This window comes from Clupea harengus, chromosome 24 (genome assembly GCF_900700415.2).
Source record: "Clupea harengus chromosome 24, Ch_v2.0.2, whole genome shotgun sequence".
Classification (NCBI taxonomy): domain Eukaryota; kingdom Metazoa; phylum Chordata; class Actinopteri; order Clupeiformes; family Clupeidae; genus Clupea; species Clupea harengus.
The window spans coordinates 7180198-7201557 of NC_045175.1; the positions used below are offsets into that span (position 1 = coordinate 7180198).

Sequence of the window (21360 nt, forward strand, 5' to 3'; positions counted from 1 at the left end):
CATACACAAGCTACCTTAGCTAAGCTAAACTAATCTGTGTGGGTGTAGCCTTACTCAAATCAACGTCATCGTTTTTGGAATGAGAACTCTCCCCTCTCTGCTACTCTACTGTAGACAGAAGGGAATGCATTCACTTACGCACACACACACACACACACACATTCATAGACGTCTGGACCTGTTATCCGTGTGTGGTTGCTCATTAACTTGCGGGTTAAACAGATTAATTATTGCTGCAGCAGTGAGATCAGGATTGTGTCGTTTCCACCTTCTAAAGCCTTAAAAAAAATGCTACCGCACACCACGAACAAGGAGTCAGCAAAGCACCACGAAATCCCTCAATGGAGGCAGGAGAGGCTGAAGCGCTCCGAGAACATGAAGGATGAGGACAGGGTTCACCGATACAAGGGCATCCTGTACCCCACGGTCATGTGCGCCCGAGAGAACCTGGAGGCCCTCGGCACCCTGGAGGCCAGACGGGAGGACGTGGTGCTCGTGTCCTACCCCAAGAGTGGTGGGTCAAGCCACGCATCGACCGTTTGTCCACTCTATACTCCCACTGCTGAGAAACGAATGCAGTGCATGTTTTTTTCATGATATTTTACTGACTGGAGATATGTTATATCGAGGTATATCAAGAGTTTTAATATAATCAAGACATTTGTAGTTGTACCTGCATAGACAGGCATCTCGGAGCATGATAACGTGTCGAATAACATGTATTCCAGGAGCAGGAATGTACTTGCTTATGAGATTTCTGAGAGTATATGACGTCTTTGGTAGAACAGTTGCTTTCTCTCAGGACAGGTGATGTTCCACGTAACTTGTGCTATCTCTGAAATGTACTGCATTGTCTTGAAAATGTTTGTATAAGAAATTATGCGAATCGCAAATGTTGTGAAATGTGTGAAAAGGATACTATGTAAAATACAAAGGAGCTGGTACTCCCTGTTCTTCTTATCTGTAACTCTGTTAAAAAGACACTGCCTGTGAGAGAATCCATCTGATTCTCACAGACTGCTTGCTGTTCACTCTGTGTGTCTCTGATCTTTCTGCAGAAGACTAATAAACGTATTACTAATATCTAATTATAAAACTGATCTTGCATTAGACTGATTATTATAAGATTTCCACCACATGGTACAGCTATGATATACAATAGTTCTGAGTATATTATCTCTCTCTTTAAAAAAAAGTTTTCAAGTAAATTACAAACATTAACACTTTATCCTAATGGCAAAGACATAAATATCAATGTACAATTGAAATCTTTCAGGAATGAATAATTTACTCAAAATCACTGTGCTGTCCTTCCCTGTATTTTCACTAATAGTAGGCTACATACCTGATTTGACTACATCCCTGATCACTGAATACTAACACTGTTTTATGGGTTGGACTGGTGTTAATGTTGTCCTGTCATAGGATTTACCTGGATGGTTGGTGTTCTGCGTAAGATCATGACAGCAGCCACAGGAAAGCAATTCTCAGAATTTCCTCCACATATTGAGTTTTGGTCCCCAGAAATGCAAAAGGTGGGTATTACAAAGACAAATACGGGACTCGTTTTGATTAACCCACTCAATAGAGTTCATGCGCTGGTACTCTGTCTCTTTCCAAGGATCTGTACTTTTTCACAGGGGGTGGCAAAAGAGGCGTCTCCAAGACTCATGGCAACTCATCTGCATCCTGATGACATGCATCCTTCTTTTAAGGAAAAGAAGGCAAAGGTTAGGAGTTTGAATCTATCTATCTATTTATCTATCTATCTGTCTGTCTGTCTATCTATCTGTCTATATATCTGGCTATCTATCTATCTATCTATCTATCTATCTATCTATCTATCTATCTATCTATCTATCTATCTGTCTATCTATCTGGCTATCTATCTATCTCTCTATCTGTCTATCTATCTGTCTATCTATCTATCTATCTATCTATCTATATATCTATCTGTCTATCTATATCACAATCTCTCTGACTGTCTGTCCATCCATGCATGTTTGTAATTCAATCCATCAGTTTTTGTAAAATGACACTCATTCTATGCCACATTCATTGGTTCATCGTGCATACTTTAGGCCCTGGTGGTGTGGAGGAACCCCAAGGACACACTTGTCTCTTTCTATCACTTCATGAACAAAAGCCCAGGTTTGCCCAACACTGAGTGGAATCACTTCTTCACAGACTTCATGAAAGGAGAAGGTGAGAGGCTCACACATATCATACAGATCTAAGTGCAGACTATTTCTGTCTCTGAAACACGAACGCTCAAAAAGCATGTTATGAAGTCAGAATATATATTATATAGTAAATAGAATATAGTAAACAGAATATTAATAGTAAATATTATTTTCTACGTTGCTTTGGATAAAAATGCCTAAATACATACATTCTGAATACATAAACCTAAAGTTAACGTCAAGGGGAAGCTGAACTGGCTCTTGTCTTGGAGAATAATGCATATTGGTTTTAGCCGACCAGGCCGCTGGTTGCAGAGTCACTACAGAGGTGTGGTCTCTGTGGTATCAAAGTCACAGTCACAGTCACAGTCACATGTGTCATGTGGTTCCAGATGAATAAAGAGTTTGGTTTGACTGAATTGCAATTTGCTTAGCTTCATCAAGGGCTAAACAACATACTTTTGGTTTATCATTACTAGAATCCATTGCAGTTATCACCCTAGCGTCCACATTGCCAAGCCCAGAATAAGTGTCCAGGTGTGTGCCCCATTTGTCAAAAGGTTTAGCCTACTTTATTTAGACTTGCACTCTTGCATGCACCCTTGTACAGGCAGGGTGTACTACGCTATAATGGGTTACAAGCACAATATCATTTTCATATTTTAATTTTAAACAGTGGTCTACGGTTCCTACTTCAGCCACGCTGAAGCCTGGGAGAAGCTCTATGACGATCCCAATGTGAAGATGATTACATATGAGGAGCTAAAACACGTAAAGCAATTATTATTATTATTTGCATCTCATTATACATTAATAATCATTATACATACATTTGCATGCATATGAGTGATGAATGATTTCTGTAGACCACCCGGTGGGATACGTGGAGTTACACACTTCCTATGTACAGATATGTACACACACGGACACACACACACACACATACACACTCACTCACACACACACACATGCATACACATACATACATTCTTGTTTTCCTGCATTCCCAGGACCTGAGTGGGGGCATCAGGCAGATCTCTCAGTTCTATGGCTTCCCCCTGACTGAGGAGCAGGTCCAGACCATCTCAGCTCAGAGCACCTTCAGTGCCATGAAGGAGAGTGCTGGGGCTACCAGGGGCAAATACAACAGCAACACGTACCGTAAAGGCATGTTGGCTAACATATTAGTTTACACTAATGTAGCATGTGATGTTATTTTGTAGCTGTGCCCTATTTGACCTGCTCAACCTCACCAGTCTAGTGCAGTGGTTCTCAACCTCATCAGTCTAGTGCAGTGGTTCTCAACCTCACCAGTCTAGTGCAGTGGTTCTCAACCTCACCAGTCTAGTGCAGTGGTTCTCAACCTCACCAGTCTAGTGCAGTGGTTCTCAACCTCATCAGTCTAGTGCAGTGGTTCTCAACCTCATCAGTCTAGTGCAGTGGTTCTCAACCTCATCAGTCTAGTGCAGTGGTTCTCAACCTCACCAGTCTAGTGCAGTGGTTCTCAACCTCACCAGTCTAGTGCAGTGGTTCTCAACCTCATCAGTCTAGAGCAGTGGTTCTCAACCTCATCAGTCTAGTGCAGTGGTTCTCAACCTCACCAGTCTAGTGCAGTGGTTCTCAACCTCATCAGTCTAGTGCAGTGGTTTTATATCCTGCTCCTGGCCTTCCCTGCATGCTTATCACACTTCACTGTCATACTCACAAGATCAAACTTGCCGGCGGGATTCTTGATAAGATTAACTAACCTCATTTAGACGATCAAGAGCATCATGATAGACCATCACCAGATAGAAGACATGCAGGGTATGGGGGCTCCAAAAGTAGAACGGAGAGCCTCTGGTCTGACAGAAAAACAAAGAGAGTCATTAAACTAAGATTCATGCAGCCAGGGAGATTTACCTGCTTTTTTGGGAGGCCAGCTAAATGTGCTGTTAGCAACATTAGTAGCAGGAGCAGAACTCAGCTCAAATAAAAAAAATAATCCTTTGTGTCAATATGCTATACTGACACATAATAATTGTCAGGAAACAATGCCCCTCTCATTGGATGTTTCCTGAACTGATACTCCAGCTGAACTATGTTGAAACTTTGGTCCTTGATTACAGAGCCCAGGAAAGCCCCATTTTTTTTACTCCACGAGAACTTTTGTGTCACAGCTACGTAAGTAGGTATGTAACTCTTGACTTCCTCAGCCTGAGGGTTAAGAGCCACCTGCAGAGAGCCGTTAACACATGGCCACAAACACACACACACACACGCACACGCGCACACACACACACACACACACACACACACACACACACACACACACACACACACACACACACACACCGTTAACACATGGCCACAAACAAATACTGAGCCTTTTACTTTATTTGGTTGAAAATACTGATGAGACTGTTGAGTACTGCCAGTGCAGTTATCAATAAATGGCCTAATGTGCCAAGCAAGTAATACAAGCCATTACTGTGTTTGTTTTGGAATAATCATGGGCTAGGGTCAAAGAAGACCAGCGTACTGTGGCCTTTGTCTGTGTATAGGCCAGCAGTGCTGAGAAGGGACCCCTGCCTGCATGCAGAGATCAGTAGCGCAGCAAATGAATTGGGCTGTGAGTTTGTTTAACTGCTGTGCCCCCATAGCAGCTCACGTGACCAGATGTGGCCCTGATTAGGAAGAATTCTTTCAGAACTGTTTGAGATTGAGATAACACCCGGTTACCGGCTCACCCACTCAAATCTAGCTGTTCTGGTGTTCAAGTACGCAGCTCGATTTGGTGTTACAAAGCTTGTCTAATGTGGACAGTCTTAGGAAATTCTTCAAGAATACGAATAAGCGTATGAGAATCTAAGTAACCCTCTGTGATTGTGTTGGATAGGTGAGGTGGGTGACTGGAAGAACCACTTCAGTGAGGCCCAGAGCCAGCAGATGGACGAGGAGTTCAACAAGAGACTAGCAGGAACCAAACTGGGAGCCAAACTCAAATACGACACCTACTGCAAGTAGGGAGACATTGGATGGATGTGTTAACAGCAGACATTTAGATACAAATATTTGAAGACTTCCTTTCACTTCATCCAGTCGAAGCACCCAAACAGATGTTATCTATGGGAAGAGCAGGTATCAGCAAATACATGAACTTGAACTCTTAAAGAGTTGGAGTTAAACTCAAGTCCAATGTGTACAGCATGTAGGACGCTGCAACAGAACTATTCCTGTAATAATTGTTTTAGCTAAAAGTTAACCACTGCTGTCAAACCCAAACAAACGTGAAGAAATAAAAGCTTTCATTTGACTAATAACTTGTAACCTCATTTCACTTGACACATGAATGTGAAGAACAGAATGTATGAATGGTTATGATGCTCGTTACTCTGAACAAATGTACTTATTTGCGTATGGGTCTGTGTGCTGTAAGAAAAAAAGATGTTTCTTCATGTCTTAATTCCAGTAAAGAGCAGTAATGAAGCATGTGAAACCTCCTCTGGGTTCAGCTGTGTACTGGGTCTGAACCACAAGCCTCTCCATCTCTAGCCATATATACTGTCTAAGATACCCCTGGGCTCTTGATGTAAATGAGCTAGGCTTCTAATGCTATCAGGTCTGGCAACCTTTTGCTGTTCTGTATGATAATTATGCTCCTCTTACCCATTGCCTAAGATGGTTCTCAATGGCCTACCCCATTCCCATACTACATTGGTGCCAATGGCCTACCCTATTACCATACTACATTGGTGGCTGAGCGATGCCAGGGTGTTGACCTCTCCTTTATCGCCATGATAAGATTACCATTTGGCAGATCATGGTGACCACATGTTTGGGGTTCACAGCGGCTGCTTATAATAGGCAAATAATATAATAAAATATATCCACAAATATTCTTCTGTAATGACACAAGGAGTGAAAAAATAAAACATGAAGAAGAAAACTCTTCTGTCACATCTCTATTTTATTTTATCTAGTGATCTAATTTATGAACGTTTTCTCTCTTTGGTCAGTGTCGTCATTGTTAGACAGAGACCAATCAACACTGGGGGTTGACCTCCTGTCACAGCCTGCAGGAAACTCCTGTTTTTACACACACGCCTTATCACAGAGGGGCGGGAACTCCTGCACGCTCTTAAATGCATAAACAACCGCTCTCACGCACTCTGGTGCAAACCAGACACCAGGTTTTCCAGCTGTGTCTGTCTGTGTCTCTGTGTGTGTGTGTTTAGTCCTCCCACCTCTCCCCTCATCTCGGACTGAGGAAAAGACTACACAATCGCAGGCAGAGGCAGCAGCAGCAGTGGCAGTGGAGCCAGGATCGCACACTTTTTCTGTCATTTTAACTTAGCGTTTTCTGAGCCTCTAAGTGAAATGAGCCAAGAGCTAACAGCTGAGGAGAAAGTCCTGAAATGGAGAGAGAGGAGCATGGCCCTGGCGCAGAGCCTGACGGACGAGGAGAAAGTCTTCAGGCACAGGGGGATCCTGTACCCCACCATCATGAGCCCCCCGGAGAACCTGGAGGCGCTCGGGACCCTGGAGGCGAGGCAGGAGGACGTGGTGCTGGTGGCCTATCCAAAGTGCGGTGAGTGAAGCTACACGGTCAGACTGCTGATTTGTGGGTTGCACAATACTGGGGGGATTTGGGGTCACACACATAGTGAGTGCTTCAATCACCAATCCTTTTAGTTAGTTACAGCTCTGTGCAAAAATGTTAGGCATTTGTCTTCACACAGATTTTTTAGACTTTAATCTGTATTAGTGTATCTATATGCATATTTATAGACACTTTGTATGGCGTTGATAGCTAAGTAAAAAGTAAATAAACTGCCTCCTGGAATGTAGGGAAGCCCACAGGGGACAGGAAGCATCGGGTTACAGACTCTCTTGCATAACTGACCATCTCTTTCTCTCTCCCCGCCCCCCCCTGTTGAATGCCTTTGTGAAACATTGACTAACTCAGCTGGCCTCTTATAACTTGCAACTTATGCACGGTATTGCTCATAAATAACGTAAGATATTACGCAAACTAGGTTAATAGTGCAAGAAGTTCAAATACGTAGTGAATGATCACCGGAAGGAAAACATACTTTTCTCTTTCACACCAGACCTATAATGTTCTCCGGTGGACTCTACATTACTCCTCTTATTTGAAATCTTGGAAACTGGTGACGAAAAAATTACCGTGAAATCAACAGGGACAACAATTTTGCCACATAAATAAATGTTAGTTACATTATGACATATTTAACATACTGTATATGAAATGTCCTGCATAGTACTACAGTGGCATTTATTTTCTGCACTAATCACCATTTAAGACAAGAATTTTTTCATGTGGTATCAATAACATGCCTATGATATTACTGTATTAGTATACTATTAAATGTGCAGGTGTTTTTCCCTAAAGGATTTAACTGGTCGGTGAGTGTTTTACGTAAGATCATCACTACATCTACAGGAAAGAAGTTCATAGACGGCCCTCCTCACATTGAGTTCCTGACTCCGGAAATGCAAACGGTGCGTACGAGCACAGAACACCACACAAAGGCCTGCACTAGAGAACCATGAGACACACCATAGTGATCTGTTCACCTCAGTAACACTTTGCAAAGATGCTTTTAATAATATTGGGTACGACCACGTTTGTCTTTGTTTTCACTACAGGCCTTGGCAAAAGAGGCGTCTCCAAGACTCATGGCAACTCATCTGCATCCTGATGAGATGCATCCTTCTTTTAAGGAAAAGAAGGCAAAGGTTGGGAGTTTGATTCTATCTATCTATCTGTCTGTCTGTCTGTCTGTCTGTCTGTCTGTCTGTCTGTCTGTCTGTCTGTCTGAGATGGTAAGTTTTGTCTGTCTGTCTGCCAGTCTCCCCGTCTGTCTAAAATGGTATACATGCTGTGCCATATTCTTTGAATAGATCTTAATAGTTTGGCGGAACTCCAAGGCCACTCGTCTCTTTCTATCACTTCATGAACAAGAACCAACCCAGGAGGTGACCTATGACCTTTGAACCTCTTCTCCTCCAGATTCTGGTGGTGTGGAGGAACCCCAAGGACACACTCGTCTCTTTCTATCACTTCATGAACAAGAACCCTGTGCTGCCCAACGTCGAGTGGGACAAGTTCTTCACAGACTTCATGAAAGGAGAAGGTGAGAAGAAGAAGAAAAACATAACACGTTGAGATGTGATGGCAGGCTAGACTCTATCATTAATCGATGGATGACTATGTGAATGATCACGTGTCAAAACTACAAGGAAGATCAAGACGAATGAAACTGAGTTTAAATCCTTACCTTGATGGTAATCCTGAAGCTCTTTTAAGTAGTATGTTGTGCTGTGCACTTTTCTTTTGATTGGGCATCATGCTTGAAATATTACTGTCATGGTTTAAAGCAACATGTTATCTATCAGAATATTCACCGAATCAATACGTTTTGGTTGTGGCTTATCATTGCACATGACCTGGGCGTAGAGGACTACTGCATTATAGTGATTGGCAGGTTAAACACATTTGTGTATGACTGTTGATTTGATTTATGGGCCACACTGTATTTGGATGGTCCCCTGTAGACTGTCTACAGACACTGAGATTATAAACAAACTATCTGCTGAAACTCTGTTGACTACAATTAATGGTTACGGTTAGAATTAGGCGTTTGGTTTAATTAAGGTGATGTTCAGTGAACAATTCGAATTTCTTGAATTTCATTAAACCATCTGTAAAGTCTCTGTAGGTGGACAAATACAGTGTTACCAATTTATGTCATAAGGGCATCTTCACAAATAGGCACAGTGAGCCATGATATAAATTAGTCAAAACAATGGGCGAAATGTACCACGGATATCAATAATAGATCTCTGTTATTTTTCAACAGTGATCTATGGTTCATACTTTGACCATGTTGAAGCCTGGGAGAAGCTCTTCAATGACCCGAATGTGAAGATGATCACATATGAACACCTGAAAGAGGTAAGGCGGTACTTATCCACCCCCACAAGTACACACAATACATACATGTCAGTATTAAATACAGTACATGTCAGATACATGTCAGATACATGTCAGATACATGTCAGATACGTGTCATCACATCACCCATATATAATCCATCTGTTCATGTATGTATTCATATGATCATATGCACACACCCACACACACACACACACACATACACACAAACACACACATCCTTGTTTTCCTGCGTTCTCAGGACCTGAGTGGAGGCATCAAGGAGATCTCTCAGTTCTTTGGCTTCCCCCTGACTGAGGAGCAGGTCCAGACCATCTCAGCTCAGAGCACCTTTACTGCCATGAAGGAGGATGCCATCAACACCCATGGCAAATTCAGCAACGTGTTATTCCGTAAAGGTGTGTTAGCAAATGCTAATGTTATTGTTCATGCAACTGCTAACAGCTCCGCGAGCAGAGCAAGGTGCTAGCTTCTCCAAGATCATGGGTTTGATTTCCATTGGGCAGTGAGACTGATACACCTAGCAATGTTCTCATATTACACTGATTCAGCCTTAGCAGCAGCTTATTACCAACCACATACATGTATTTCAGGATCTAATTTCAAATTAGTTTTATACATTTATGTATGTATTTATGCAAGGTTTTATGCAATGTACACAAGTATATGAGACGATAAGCCTGGACTGGAAATTGAACACTTTCAGCCACCGCCCTTTGACTGACGCTGACTTCATGTACCGGGACATGTATGTTTGTGGCAGGAAAATACTGATACTGTTGTTGACTGGTTAATAACTAGAATAGGGTAATTAGTGTAAGATGTGACCCAGTAAGTAATGATTGCATTTGTTTTACACCAATCACAGCTTGAACACTTCAGATAGCCTCTTGAGAGGTTTTGTTAAAACAAAAGGTTGCTGATGACAACAGTCTAGACATGAACAGGCCAGTGATTGCAGTTGGCTTTTCTTTGTGTTTAAATAAATGGACCTCTAAGTTGTGTGAAGACAGTGATACGCGCATAATTTAGCCAAACAGCAGTCCCAAACCTGCTTATGAGAACTGTTGAGTATCATTGACTCCTGTGTGATTGTGTTTCACAGGTGAGGTGGGTGACTGGAAGAACCACTTCAGTGAGGCCCAGAGCCAGCAGATGGACGAGGAGTTCAACAAGAGACTAGCAGGAACCAAACTGGGAGCCAAACTCAAATACGACACCTACTGCAAGTAGGGAGAAGTTGGATGGATGTGTTAACAGCAGACATTTGGATAGTATTTCTGTTAATGATGAGTGCCTGTCAGACTATGTATCAGCAATATGAATCTATATTTTTGTTTTCAAAGGTAGTTAAAGGAGGACCACTCTCCAAAAATCTTTCATTTATATTTATCTTTTATATTTCTATAAGTATATTAAAGAAAAGAAAAAAATATATTTGCAGACTATTTGCAGACTTCCTTTCACTTGATTAGATATCCAGTCTATGCACCCAAACAGACGTTATCTATGGGAAGAGCAGGTATCAGCAAATAAATGTACTTGAACTCTTAAAGAGTTGGAGTTAAACTAAAGTCCAATGTCTACAGCATGTAGGACGCTGCAACAGAACTATTCCTGTAATAACTGTTTTAGCTAAAAGTTAACCACTGCTGTCAAACCCAAACAAACGTGAAGAAATAAAGCTTTCATTTGACTAATAACTTGTAACCTCATTTCACTTGACACATGAATGTGAAGAACAGAATGTATGAATGGTTATGATGCTCGTTACTCTGAACAAATGTACTTATTTGCGTATGGGTCTGTGTGCTGTAAGAAAAAAAGATTTCTTTATGTCTTAATTCCAGTAAAGAGCAGTAATGAAGCATGTGAAACCTCCTCTGGGTTCAGCTGTGTACTGGGTCTGAACCACAAGCCTCTCCATCTCTAGCCATATATACTGTCTAAGATACCCCTGGGCTCTTAATGTAAATAAGCTAGGCTTCTAATGCTATCAGGTCTGGCAACCTTTTGCTGTTCTGTATGATAATTACGCTCCTCTTACGCTTAATTACCCTTCTCTTTGCCTGAGCTGGTTCTCAATGGCCTACCCCATTACCATTCTGCATTGGTGGCTGTCGCTTACACCTCAGTTTGCTTCCTGACTCCAGGTGTCAGAGCGATGCCAGGGTGTGGACCTCTCCATTATCCCCATGATAAGATGACCATTTGGCAGCCAGTGGCTGGCAATAAATAGTGTAATATTTTTAAGCATTTTTGCTTCCTCTCAAACTCAGGGCTTGAAGCCAAGTGTTTTGTGAGGTTAAAGATAAAAGTGACATACACTTGCAAATAATATAATAAAATATATCAACAAATATTCTTCTGTAATGACACAAGAAGTGAAAAAAAAATCTCTATTTTATATTATATGTAGTGATCTAATTTACTGTATGAGCGTTTTCTCTCTTTGGTCAGTGTCGTCATTGTTAGACAGAGACCAATCACCACTGTAGGTTGACCTCCTGTCACAGCCTGCAGGAAACTGTTTTTACACACACGCCTTATCACAGCGGGGCGGGAACTCCTGCACACTCTTAAATACATGAACAAACGCACTCTGGTGCAAACCAGATGTCAGGTTTTCCAGCTGTGTCTGTCTGTGTCTCTGTCTGTGTGTGTGTGTGTTTAGTCCTCCCACCTCTCCCCTCATCTCGGACTGAGGAAAAGATACACTGAGGAATCGCAGGCAGAGGCAGCAGCAGCAGTGGCAGTGGAGCCAGGATCGCACACTTTTTCTGTCATTTTAACTTAGCTTTTTCTGAGCCTCTAAGTGAAATGAGCCAAGAGCTAGAGAGGAGCATGGCCCTGGCGCAGAGCCTGACGGACGAGGAGAAAGTCTTCAGGCACAGGGGGATCCTGTACCCCACCATCATGAGCCCCCCGGAGAACCTGGAGGCGCTCGGGACCCTGGAGGCGAGGCAGGAGGACGTGGTGCTGGTGGCCTATCCAAAGTGCGGTGAGTGAAGCTACACGGTCAGACTGCTGATTTGTGGGTTGCACAATACTGGGGGGATTTGGGGTCACACACATAGTGAGTGCTTCAATCACCAATACTTTTAGTAAGTTACAGCTCTGTGCAAAAGTTTTAGGCATTTGTCTTCACACAGATTTTTTAAACTTTAATCTGTATTAGTATATCTATATGCATATTTCAATTTTTTGGATTTAATATTTTGTACACATTTTGTATGGCGTTGATTGCTAAGTAAAAAAGTCATACAATTTTGCATCCTCACTTAAGAGCATTGTTCCAAACGCGATGAACTGCCTCCTGAAATGTAGGGAAGCCCACAGGGACAGGAAGCATTGGGTTACAGACTCTCTTGCATAACTGTCCATCTCTTTCTCCCCACCCCCCCTGTTGAATGCCTTTGTGAAACATTTACTAGCTCAGCTGGCCTCTTATGCAACTTGCGACTTATGTACAGTATTGCTCATGAATCCTGTAAGATATTAAGCGAACTAGGTCGATGGTAAAAGAAGTTCAAATACGTAGTGAATGATCACTGGAGGGAAAACATACTTTTCTCTTTCACACCAGACCTGTAATGTTCTCTGGTGGACTCTAAATTACTCCACTAATTTGAAATCCTGGAAACTGTTGATGAAAAGAATAACCATGAAACGAACACGGACAACATTTTTGCCACATGAAGATTAAATAAATAAATTACACTAATGTAATGTTGTTAGTTACATTATAATAGATTTAACATATAGGAAATATGTTCCATAGTACTACAGTGGCATTCATTTTCTGCACTAATTGCTATTAAAAAGGTCCCATGTGCTATCAATAACATGCCTATGATATTACTGTATTAGTATACTATTGAATGTGCAGGTGTTTTTCCCTAAAGGATTCAACTGGTCAGTGGGTGTTTTACGTAAGATCATCACTACATCTACAGGAAAGAAGTTCATAGACGGCCCTCCTCACATTGAGTTCCTGACTCCAGAAATGCAAACAGTGCGTACGAGCACAGAACACCACACAAAGGCCTGCACTAGGAAACCATGAGACACACCATAGTGATCTGTTCACCTCAGTAACACTGATCATTGCAAAGATGCTTTTAATAATATTGGGTACGACCACGTTTGTCTTTGTTTTCACCACAGTCCTTGGCAAAAGAGGCGTCTCCAAGACTCATGGCAACTCATCTGCATCCTGATGAGATGCATCCTTCTTTTAAGGAAAAGAAGGCAAAGGTTGGGTGTTTGAATCTATTTATCTTTCTCTGTCTGTCTGTCTGTCTGTCTGTCTGTCTGTCTGTCTGTCTGTCTGTCTGTCTGTCTGTCTGTCTGTCTGTCTGTCTGTGTCTGTTTGTCTGTCAGTCTCCCAGTCTGTCTAAAACAGTATACATGCTGTGCCATATTCTTTTAATAGATCTTAGTAGTTTGGTGGAACCCCAATGCCACATTCGTGTCTTCCTATCACTTCATGAACAAGAACCCAGGAGATGACCTATGACCTTTGAACCTCTTCTCCTCCAGATGCTGGTGGTGTGGAGGAACCCCAAGGACACACTCGTCTCTTTCTATCACTTCATGAACAAGAACCCTGTGCTGCCCAACGTCGAGTGGGACAAGTTCTTCACAGACTTCATGAAAGGAGAAGGTGAGAAGAAGAAGAAAAACATAACACGTTGAGATGTGATGGCAGGCTAGACTCTATCATTAATCGATGGATGACTATGTGAATGATCACGTGTCAAAACTACAAGGAAGATAAAGACGAATGAAACTGAGTTTAAATCCTCACCTTGATGGTAATCCTGAAGCTCTTTTAAGTAGTATGTTGTGCTGTGCACTTTTCTTTTGATTGGGCATCGTGCTTGAAATATTACTGTTATGGTTTAAAGCAACATATTATCTATCAGAATATTCACTGAATCACTCAGTTTTGGTTGTGGCTTATCATTGCACATGACCTGGGCGTAGAGGACTACTGCAGTATAGTGATTGGCAGGTTAAAAACATTTGTGTATGACTGTTGATTTGACTTATGAGTCACACTGTATTTGGATGGTCCCCTGTAGACTGTCTACAGACACTGAGATTATAAACAAACTATCCGCTGAAACTCTGTTGACTACAATTTATGGTTACGGTTACGGTTAGATTGCGTTTGGTTTAATTAAGGTGATGTTCAGTGAACAATTAGAAAAACTGGTTTTCTTGAATTTCATTAAACCATCTGTAAAGTCTCTGTAGGTGGACTAATACAATGTTACCAATTTATGTCATAAGGGCATCTTCACAAATAGGCACAGTGAGCCATGATATAAATTAGTCAAAACAATGGGCGAAATGTACCACAGATATCAATAATAGATGTCTGTTATTTTTCAACAGTGATCTATGGTTCATACTTTGACCATGTTGAAGCCTGGGAGAAACTCTTCAATGACCCGAATGTAAAAATGATCACATATGAAGACCTGAAAGAGGTAAGGCGGTACTTATCCACCCCCACAAGTTAAATATATGTCAGATACATGTCAGATACATGTCATCACATCACTCATATATAATCCATCTGTTCATGTATGTAATAATATGATCATATGCACGCACAAACACACACACACACACAGACACAGTCACACACACATACACACAAACACACACATCCTTGTTTTCCTGCGTTCTCAGGACCTGAGTGGGGGCATCAAGGAGATCTCTCAGTTCTTTGGCTTCCCCCTGACTGAGGAGCAGGTCCAGACCATCTACTCAGAGACCACCTTCAGTGCCATGAAGGAGGATGCCGTCAACACCCTTGGCAAATTCACCAACGTGTTATTCCGTAAAGGTGCGTTAGCAAAAGATAATGTTAATGTTTATGCTAAGTGCTAATAGTGCCGTGAGCGGACCAAGGTGCTAGCTTCTCCAAAATCATGGGTTTGATTCCCATGTGGGAGTCCAACTGATACACCAAAGCTATGTTCTCATATTACAAAGATTCAGCCATAGCAGCAGCATATTACCGACCACATACATGTATTTCAGGTTCTAAATATTTAAAGTTAGTTTTATACATTTATGTATCTATAAAGGTCTTATGCAATCTATACAAGTATATGAGACAATAAGCCTGGACTGGAAATTGAACACTTTGAGCCACCGCCCTTTGACTGATGCCGACTTCATGTACTGGGACATGTATGTTTGTGGCAGGAAAATACTGATATTGTTGTTGACTGGTAAATAACTAGAAAAAGGTAATTAGTGTAAGATGTGACCCAATAAGTAATGATTGCATTTGTTTTGCACCAATCACAGCTTGAACACTTCAGATAGCCTCTTTGAGAGGTTTTGTTAAAACAATAGGTTGCTGATGACAACAGTCTAGACATGAACAGGCCATTGATTGCAGTTGGCTTTTCTTTGTGTTTAAATAAATGACCTCCAAGATGTGTGAAGACAGTGATTCCTGCATAATTTAGCCAAACAGCAGTCCCAAACCTGCTTATGAGAACTGTTGAGTATCATTGACTCCTGTGTGATTGTGTTTCACAGGTGAGGTGGGTGACTGGAAGAACCACTTCAGTGAGGCCCAGAGCCAGCAGATGGACGAGGAGTTCAACAAGAGACTAGCAGGAACCAAACTGGGAGCCAAACTCAAATACGACACCTACTGCAAGTAGGGAGACATTGGATGGATGTGTTAACAGCAGACATTTGGACAGTATTTCTGATAATGATGAGTGCCTTTCAGACTATGTATTAGCAATATGAATCTATAGGTATTTAAAGGAGGTCCACTCTCCAAAAGTCTTTTAATTTATATTTGCTTTATATTATTTTTCAACAACAGGGGCCTTGTGCTGCTGCTGCTGCAAAAAAGAAGTATATTAAAGAAAAAAAGAAAAATATTTGCAGACTTCCTTTCACTTGATTAGATATCCAGTCTACGCACCCTAACATACGTTATCTTTGGGGGTAGCAGGTAGCAGCAAATAAATGTTTTTGAACTCTTTAAGCGTTGGAGTTAAACTCAAGTCCAATGTCTACAGCACGTAGGACGCTGCAACAGAACTATTCCTGTAATAATTTTTTTTAGTTAAAAGTTAACCACTGCTGTCAAACCCAAACAAATGTGAAGAAATAAAGCTTTCATTTGACTAATAACTTGTAACCTCATTTCACTTGACACGTGGATGTGAAGAACAGAATGTATGCATGGTTATGATGCTCGTGACGCAGAACATATGTACGTATGTCTGTGTGCTGTAAGAAAAAAAATATGTTTCTTGTGGCGTTTCGGGTGAAGCAGAATGTATTGAGGGATACAGCCAGGGCACAGGGGAATAGGACACAAACAGGGCGAGGTAAACACTAGGGAAATACTTAGAAGAAGGGAAGACTAACTTTGAAGACAGGACTAGAAAAGACAGAACAAAACTACAGTCACACTCTGGAATTGCACAAAACACTGGAGAACACAAACACGAGAAACTACAACCCCCAGCTTGTAACGCTTGGGAACACAAACTGGGAGAAACTAATAAACTAACAAACTATCAGAGGATTCTAAACCAACACAAATAACTATAACTTGGGAGCCAACAAACATAGTCCAACTCTGGCTAATGTGCGCGAGGGCGCAGAACAGAAATAAAAAAGCCGGAGAAGAAAGTCACGATAGACCTGGGGTCGTATGCAAGGAACTCTGGGTAATGTAGTCTTGGAAGCCTGGAGGCACGAAACTTGCTGAAGTGGAAGGCAGCGGAGAGGGAGCTTGCTGGGATAGAAGCCAGCAGACAAGGAGGTCGTCGAGGCCAATATCCGGGAGACGGAAATCCCGGGAACATTGAATGGGTCGCGGAGCTGGTCGTCTCGGGCATAAACTACGTCCGTGTAGCGACGAGACGATACGGAGTGAAAGGAAACTGCAGGAAACTCCCATTTTTACGCACCCCCCTTATCACATCGGGGCGGGAACTCCTGCACGCTCCTGCATGCATACACAAACGCTCTCACGCACTCTGGTGCAAACCCAGCTGTGTCTGTCTGTCTCTCTCTCTCTCTCTGTGTGTTTAGACCTCCCACCTCACCCCTCATCTCAGACTGAGGAAAAGACTACACAATCGCAGGCAGAGTCAGCAGCAGCAGCAGTAACAGCAGTGGCAGTGGAGCCGGGATCGCACACTTTTGCTGTCATTTTAACTTAGCGTTTTCTGAGCATCTAAGTAAAATGAGCCAAGAGCTAACAGCAGAGGAGAAAGTCCTGAAATGGAGAGAGAGGAACAGGGCCCTGGCGCAGAGCTTGACGGACGAGGAGAAAGTCTTCAGGCATAGGGGGATCCTGTACCCCACCATCATGAGCCCCCCGGAGAACCTGGAGGCGCTCGGGACTCTGGAGGCGAGGCAGGAGGACGTGGTGCTGGTGGCCTATCCAAAGTGCGGTGAGTGAAGCTACACGGTCAGACTGCTGATTTTTGGGTTGCACAATACTGGGGGGATTTGGGGTCACACACATAGTGAGTGCTTCAATCACCAATCCTTTTAGTAAGTTACAGCTCTGTGCAAAAGTTTTAGACATTTGTCTTCACACAGATTTTTTTATATATTATTACATATTTCTATTTGTTTTATCTTATCTTTTGTACACACTTTGTATGGCGTTGATTGCTAAGTAAAAGGCATGCATATCATTTTGCATCCTCACTTAGCATTGTTCCAAACGCCCCTTAACTTTTGCAAAGCATTATATATGTGTAAGTGTATATCTGTCACCCAGGCTGACCAAGTACTTAATAATGATAATAATGAGGTGTGGAGCAGGGAAATGTGCGCTTGAACATAAAGATCTGTGGGTAGGCCGTGCTAGGAGCAGAACAGAGATCCACTGCATGAGGGAATCCTGGGGGCTTTAACCGAATCCTGTGATAGCTGCCATCAGCAGAGGCATGGGCAATTAACTGCCTCCTGGAATGTAAGGAAGCCCACAGGGGACAGAAAACATTGGGTTACAGACTCTCTTGCATAACTGACCATCTCTTTCTCTCCCCCCCCCCTATGATATATCATTCCTATGATATTACTGTATTAGTATACTATTGAATGTGCAGGTGTTTTTCCCTAAAGGATTTAACTGGTCGGCTGGGGTTTTACGTAAGATCATCACTACAGCTACAGGAAAGAAGTTCACAGGCGGCCCTCCTCACATTGAGTTCCTGACTCCAGAAATGCAAACGGTGTGTACGAGCACAGATCACCACACAAAGGCCTGCACTAGAGAACCATGAGACACACCATAGTGATCTGTTCACCTCAGTAACACTTTGCAAAGATGCTTTTAATAATATTGGGTACGACCACGTTTGTCTTTGTTTTCACCACAGGCCTTGGCAAAAGAGGCGTCTCCAAGACTCATGGCAACTCATCTGCATCCTGATGACATGCATCCTTCTTTTAAGGAAAAGAAGGCAAAGGTTGGGTGTTTGAATCTATCTATCTATCTATCTATCTATCTGTCTATCTGTGTCTGTCTGTCTGTCTGTCTGTCTGTCTGTTGTCTGTCTGTCTGTCTGTCTATCTGTCTGTCTGTCTCTCTATCTGCCATATTATTTTAATAGATCTTAATAGTTTGGCGGAACCCCAAGGCCACACTCGTCTCTTTCTATCACTTCATGAACAAGAACCCAGGAGGTGACCTATGACCTTTGAACCTCTTCTCCTCCAGATTCTGGTGGTGTGGAGGAACCCCAAGGACACACTCGTCTCTTTCTATCACTTCATGAACAACACCCCAGGGTTGCCCAACGTCGAGTGGGACAAGTTCTTCACAGACTTCATGAAAGGAGAAGGTGAGAAGAAGAAGATCATAACATGTTGAGATGTTGAGATGACCCCTAACCCTAACCCTAACTCTAGACTCTATTGTTAATCGATGGATGACTGTGTGCATGATCACGTGTCAAAACTACAAGGAAGATAAAGATGAATGAAACTGAGCTTAAATCCTCACCTGGATGGTAATCCTGAAGCTCTTTTAAGTAGTCTGTTGTGCTGTGCACTTTGTTTTGATTGGGCATCGTGCTTGAAATATTAGTGACGGTTACCATGTGTGATTTGCAGGTTAAACACCTTTGCACATCATTTGTGTATGACTGTTGATTTGATGATTGTTTATTTGATTTATGGGTCACACTGTATTTGGATGGTCGCCTTTAGACTGTCTACAGACACTCTATATAAACAAACTAGGGTTAAAGCTAGGGTTAGGCGTTAAGTGGTTTGATTAAGGTGATGTTCAGTGAACAATTAGAAAGACTGAACTTGAATTTCAACAAACCATCGGTTAAGTCTGTAGGCGGACTATCCAAATAAAGTGTTACCAGTGTTACCCCGCAGCTAACCCAAAGGGCACCGGTGGAGGTGCGGCAGGCCTAGAGCCTAACAGGTTTTACCCCCTACCTGTTCACACTAAATTCATAATGGCATTTGCACAAATGACCGCAATAATAGCTCTCTGTTATTTTTCAACAGTGCTCTATGGTTCATACTTTGACCATGTTGAAGCCTGGGAGAAGCTCTTCAATGACCCGAATGTGAAGATGATCACATATGAAGACCTAAAAGAGGTAAGGCGGTACTTATCAACCCCCACAAGTATACACAACACATACGTACATGTCAATATTTAATTCATGTCAGATTCATGTCATAAACCTGTCATAAACCTGTCAGATTCATGTCAGATTCATGTCAGATTCATGTCAGATTCATGTCATCACATCAGGGACGTGCACAGGAATTTTGAAGGGCAGTTGCTCTGCCCTGGAAAAAAGGGGCAACACGTAAATTTTTGTCACCGCCGCCGCCACGCCCCCGTCCCCTGGACGCATATTTTGCCCATATCACTTGAAACTCTCACTAACCGACGCCGCCACGCCCCCGTCCCCTGGACGCTTATTCTGCGATTATTTTATCTAGGCCTACATGAAGTTCTGCAGCTGAAATACTATTTAAAAAAATATATATATTTCCTTCGGAGGGGCCACTTCCGTCGAGGAGGGCAAACGGGCAGTTGCCCGAGCAACCTTAGCCCCCTCCTGTGCACGTCCCTGCATCACATCACTCATATACGGTATAATCCATCTGTTCATGTATGTACACATATTATCATATGCCTGCACACACTCACACACACTCACACACACTCACACACACTCACACAAACACACACTCACTCACACTCACACAAACACACATCCTTGTTTTCCTGCGTTCCCAGGACCTGAGTGGGGGCATCAGGCAGATCTCTCAGTTCTTTGGCTTCCCCCTGACTGAGGAGCAGGTCCAGACCATCTCAGCTCAGAGCACCTTCAGTGCCATGAAGGAGGATGCCGTCAAAACCCATGGCAAATTCAGCACCATGTTATTCCGTAAAGGTGTGTTAGCAAATGCTAATGTTAATGTTCATGCAACTGCTAATAGCGGCGCAAGTAGAGCGGAGCAAGGTGCTAGCTTCTCCAAGATCATGGGTTTGATTTCCATGGGGCAGTGAGACTGATACACCTAGCAATGTTCTCATATTACACTGATTCAGCCTTAGCAGCAGCTTATTACCAACCACATACATGTATTTCAGGATCTAATTTCAAATTAGTTTTATACAGTTATGTATGTATAAAGGTTTTATGCAATGTATACAAGTATATGAGACGATAAGCCTGGACTGGAAATGTAACCCTTTGAGCCGTCGCCCTTCATGTACCGACCTCATGTACCGCGACATGTATGTTTGTGGCTTTTCTTTGTGTTTAAATAAATGGACCTCCAAGATGTGTGAAGACAGTGATACCTGCATAATTTCGCCAAACAGCAGTCCCAAACCTACTTATGAGAACTGTTGAGTATCATTGACTCCTGTGTGATTGTGTTTCACAGGTGAGGTGGGTGACTGGAAGAACCACTTCAGTGAGGCCCAGAGCCAGCAGATGGCCGAGGAGTTCAACAAGAGACTAGCAGGAACCAAACTGGGAGCCAAACTCAAATACGACACCTACTGCAAGTAGGGAGAAGACTGTGGCCACATTTGTACTCTTTGTAATAATGTAATAAACCTATTGCAAGTAAGACGCTGCTGCACAGATGTTTGCTTATCTTCTGGGGAGTTTTCAGTTCCAGTCAAAGTACAAGTGAACAGGAAAACATGAA

The 21360-nt window shown here is 42.5% G+C and overlaps 3 protein-coding genes across 5 annotated transcripts; all 3 read left to right on the forward strand.

Moving 5' to 3' along the window:
- The first annotated feature begins 58 nt into the window (after positions 1–58).
- Positions 59–16026, forward strand: LOC105896817 (sulfotransferase 6B1-like). The gene is made up of 8 exons (XM_012823617.2): positions 59–514; positions 1426–1535; positions 1641–1730; positions 2082–2205; positions 2860–2954; positions 3194–3350; positions 5062–5221; positions 15872–16026. The coding sequence occupies exons 1-7, from the start codon at positions 289–291 to the stop codon at positions 5187–5189; spliced, it is 930 nt and encodes a 309-aa protein (XP_012679071.2). The 5' UTR covers positions 59–288; the 3' UTR covers positions 5190–5221; positions 15872–16026.
- LOC105896850 (sulfotransferase 6B1-like) lies at positions 6427–16026 on the forward strand. 3 transcript variants are annotated; one of them, XM_031561830.2, is made up of 8 exons: positions 6427–6592; positions 11985–12145; positions 13050–13159; positions 13312–13401; positions 13687–13810; positions 14548–14642; positions 14848–15004; positions 15712–16026. In XM_031561830.2, the coding sequence occupies exons 1-8, from the start codon at positions 6543–6545 to the stop codon at positions 15837–15839; spliced, it is 915 nt and encodes a 304-aa protein (XP_031417690.1). In that variant the 5' UTR covers positions 6427–6542; the 3' UTR covers positions 15840–16026. The 3 variants fall into 3 exon arrangements, with proteins under 3 accessions (XP_031417690.1, XP_031417689.1, XP_031417691.1); XM_031561829.2 differs by lacking the exons at positions 11985–12145; positions 13050–13159; positions 13312–13401; ... (2 more) ...; positions 14848–15004; positions 15712–16026 and adding exons at positions 7579–7688; positions 7836–7925; positions 8200–8323; ... (1 more) ...; positions 9386–9542; positions 10250–10847 and having other exon boundaries at positions 6429–6753; XM_031561831.1 differs by lacking the exon at positions 6427–6592 and having other exon boundaries at positions 11728–12145.
- An 821-nt stretch (positions 16027–16847) lies between these two features.
- On the forward strand, positions 16848–21279 carry LOC105896818 (sulfotransferase 6B1-like). Its single transcript, XM_031561832.2, has 7 exons — positions 16848–17600; positions 18283–18392; positions 18540–18629; positions 18881–19004; positions 19687–19781; positions 20435–20591; positions 21091–21279. The coding sequence occupies exons 1-7, from the start codon at positions 17390–17392 to the stop codon at positions 21216–21218; spliced, it is 915 nt and encodes a 304-aa protein (XP_031417692.1). The 5' UTR covers positions 16848–17389; the 3' UTR covers positions 21219–21279.
- Positions 21280–21360: the final 81 nt, after the last annotated feature.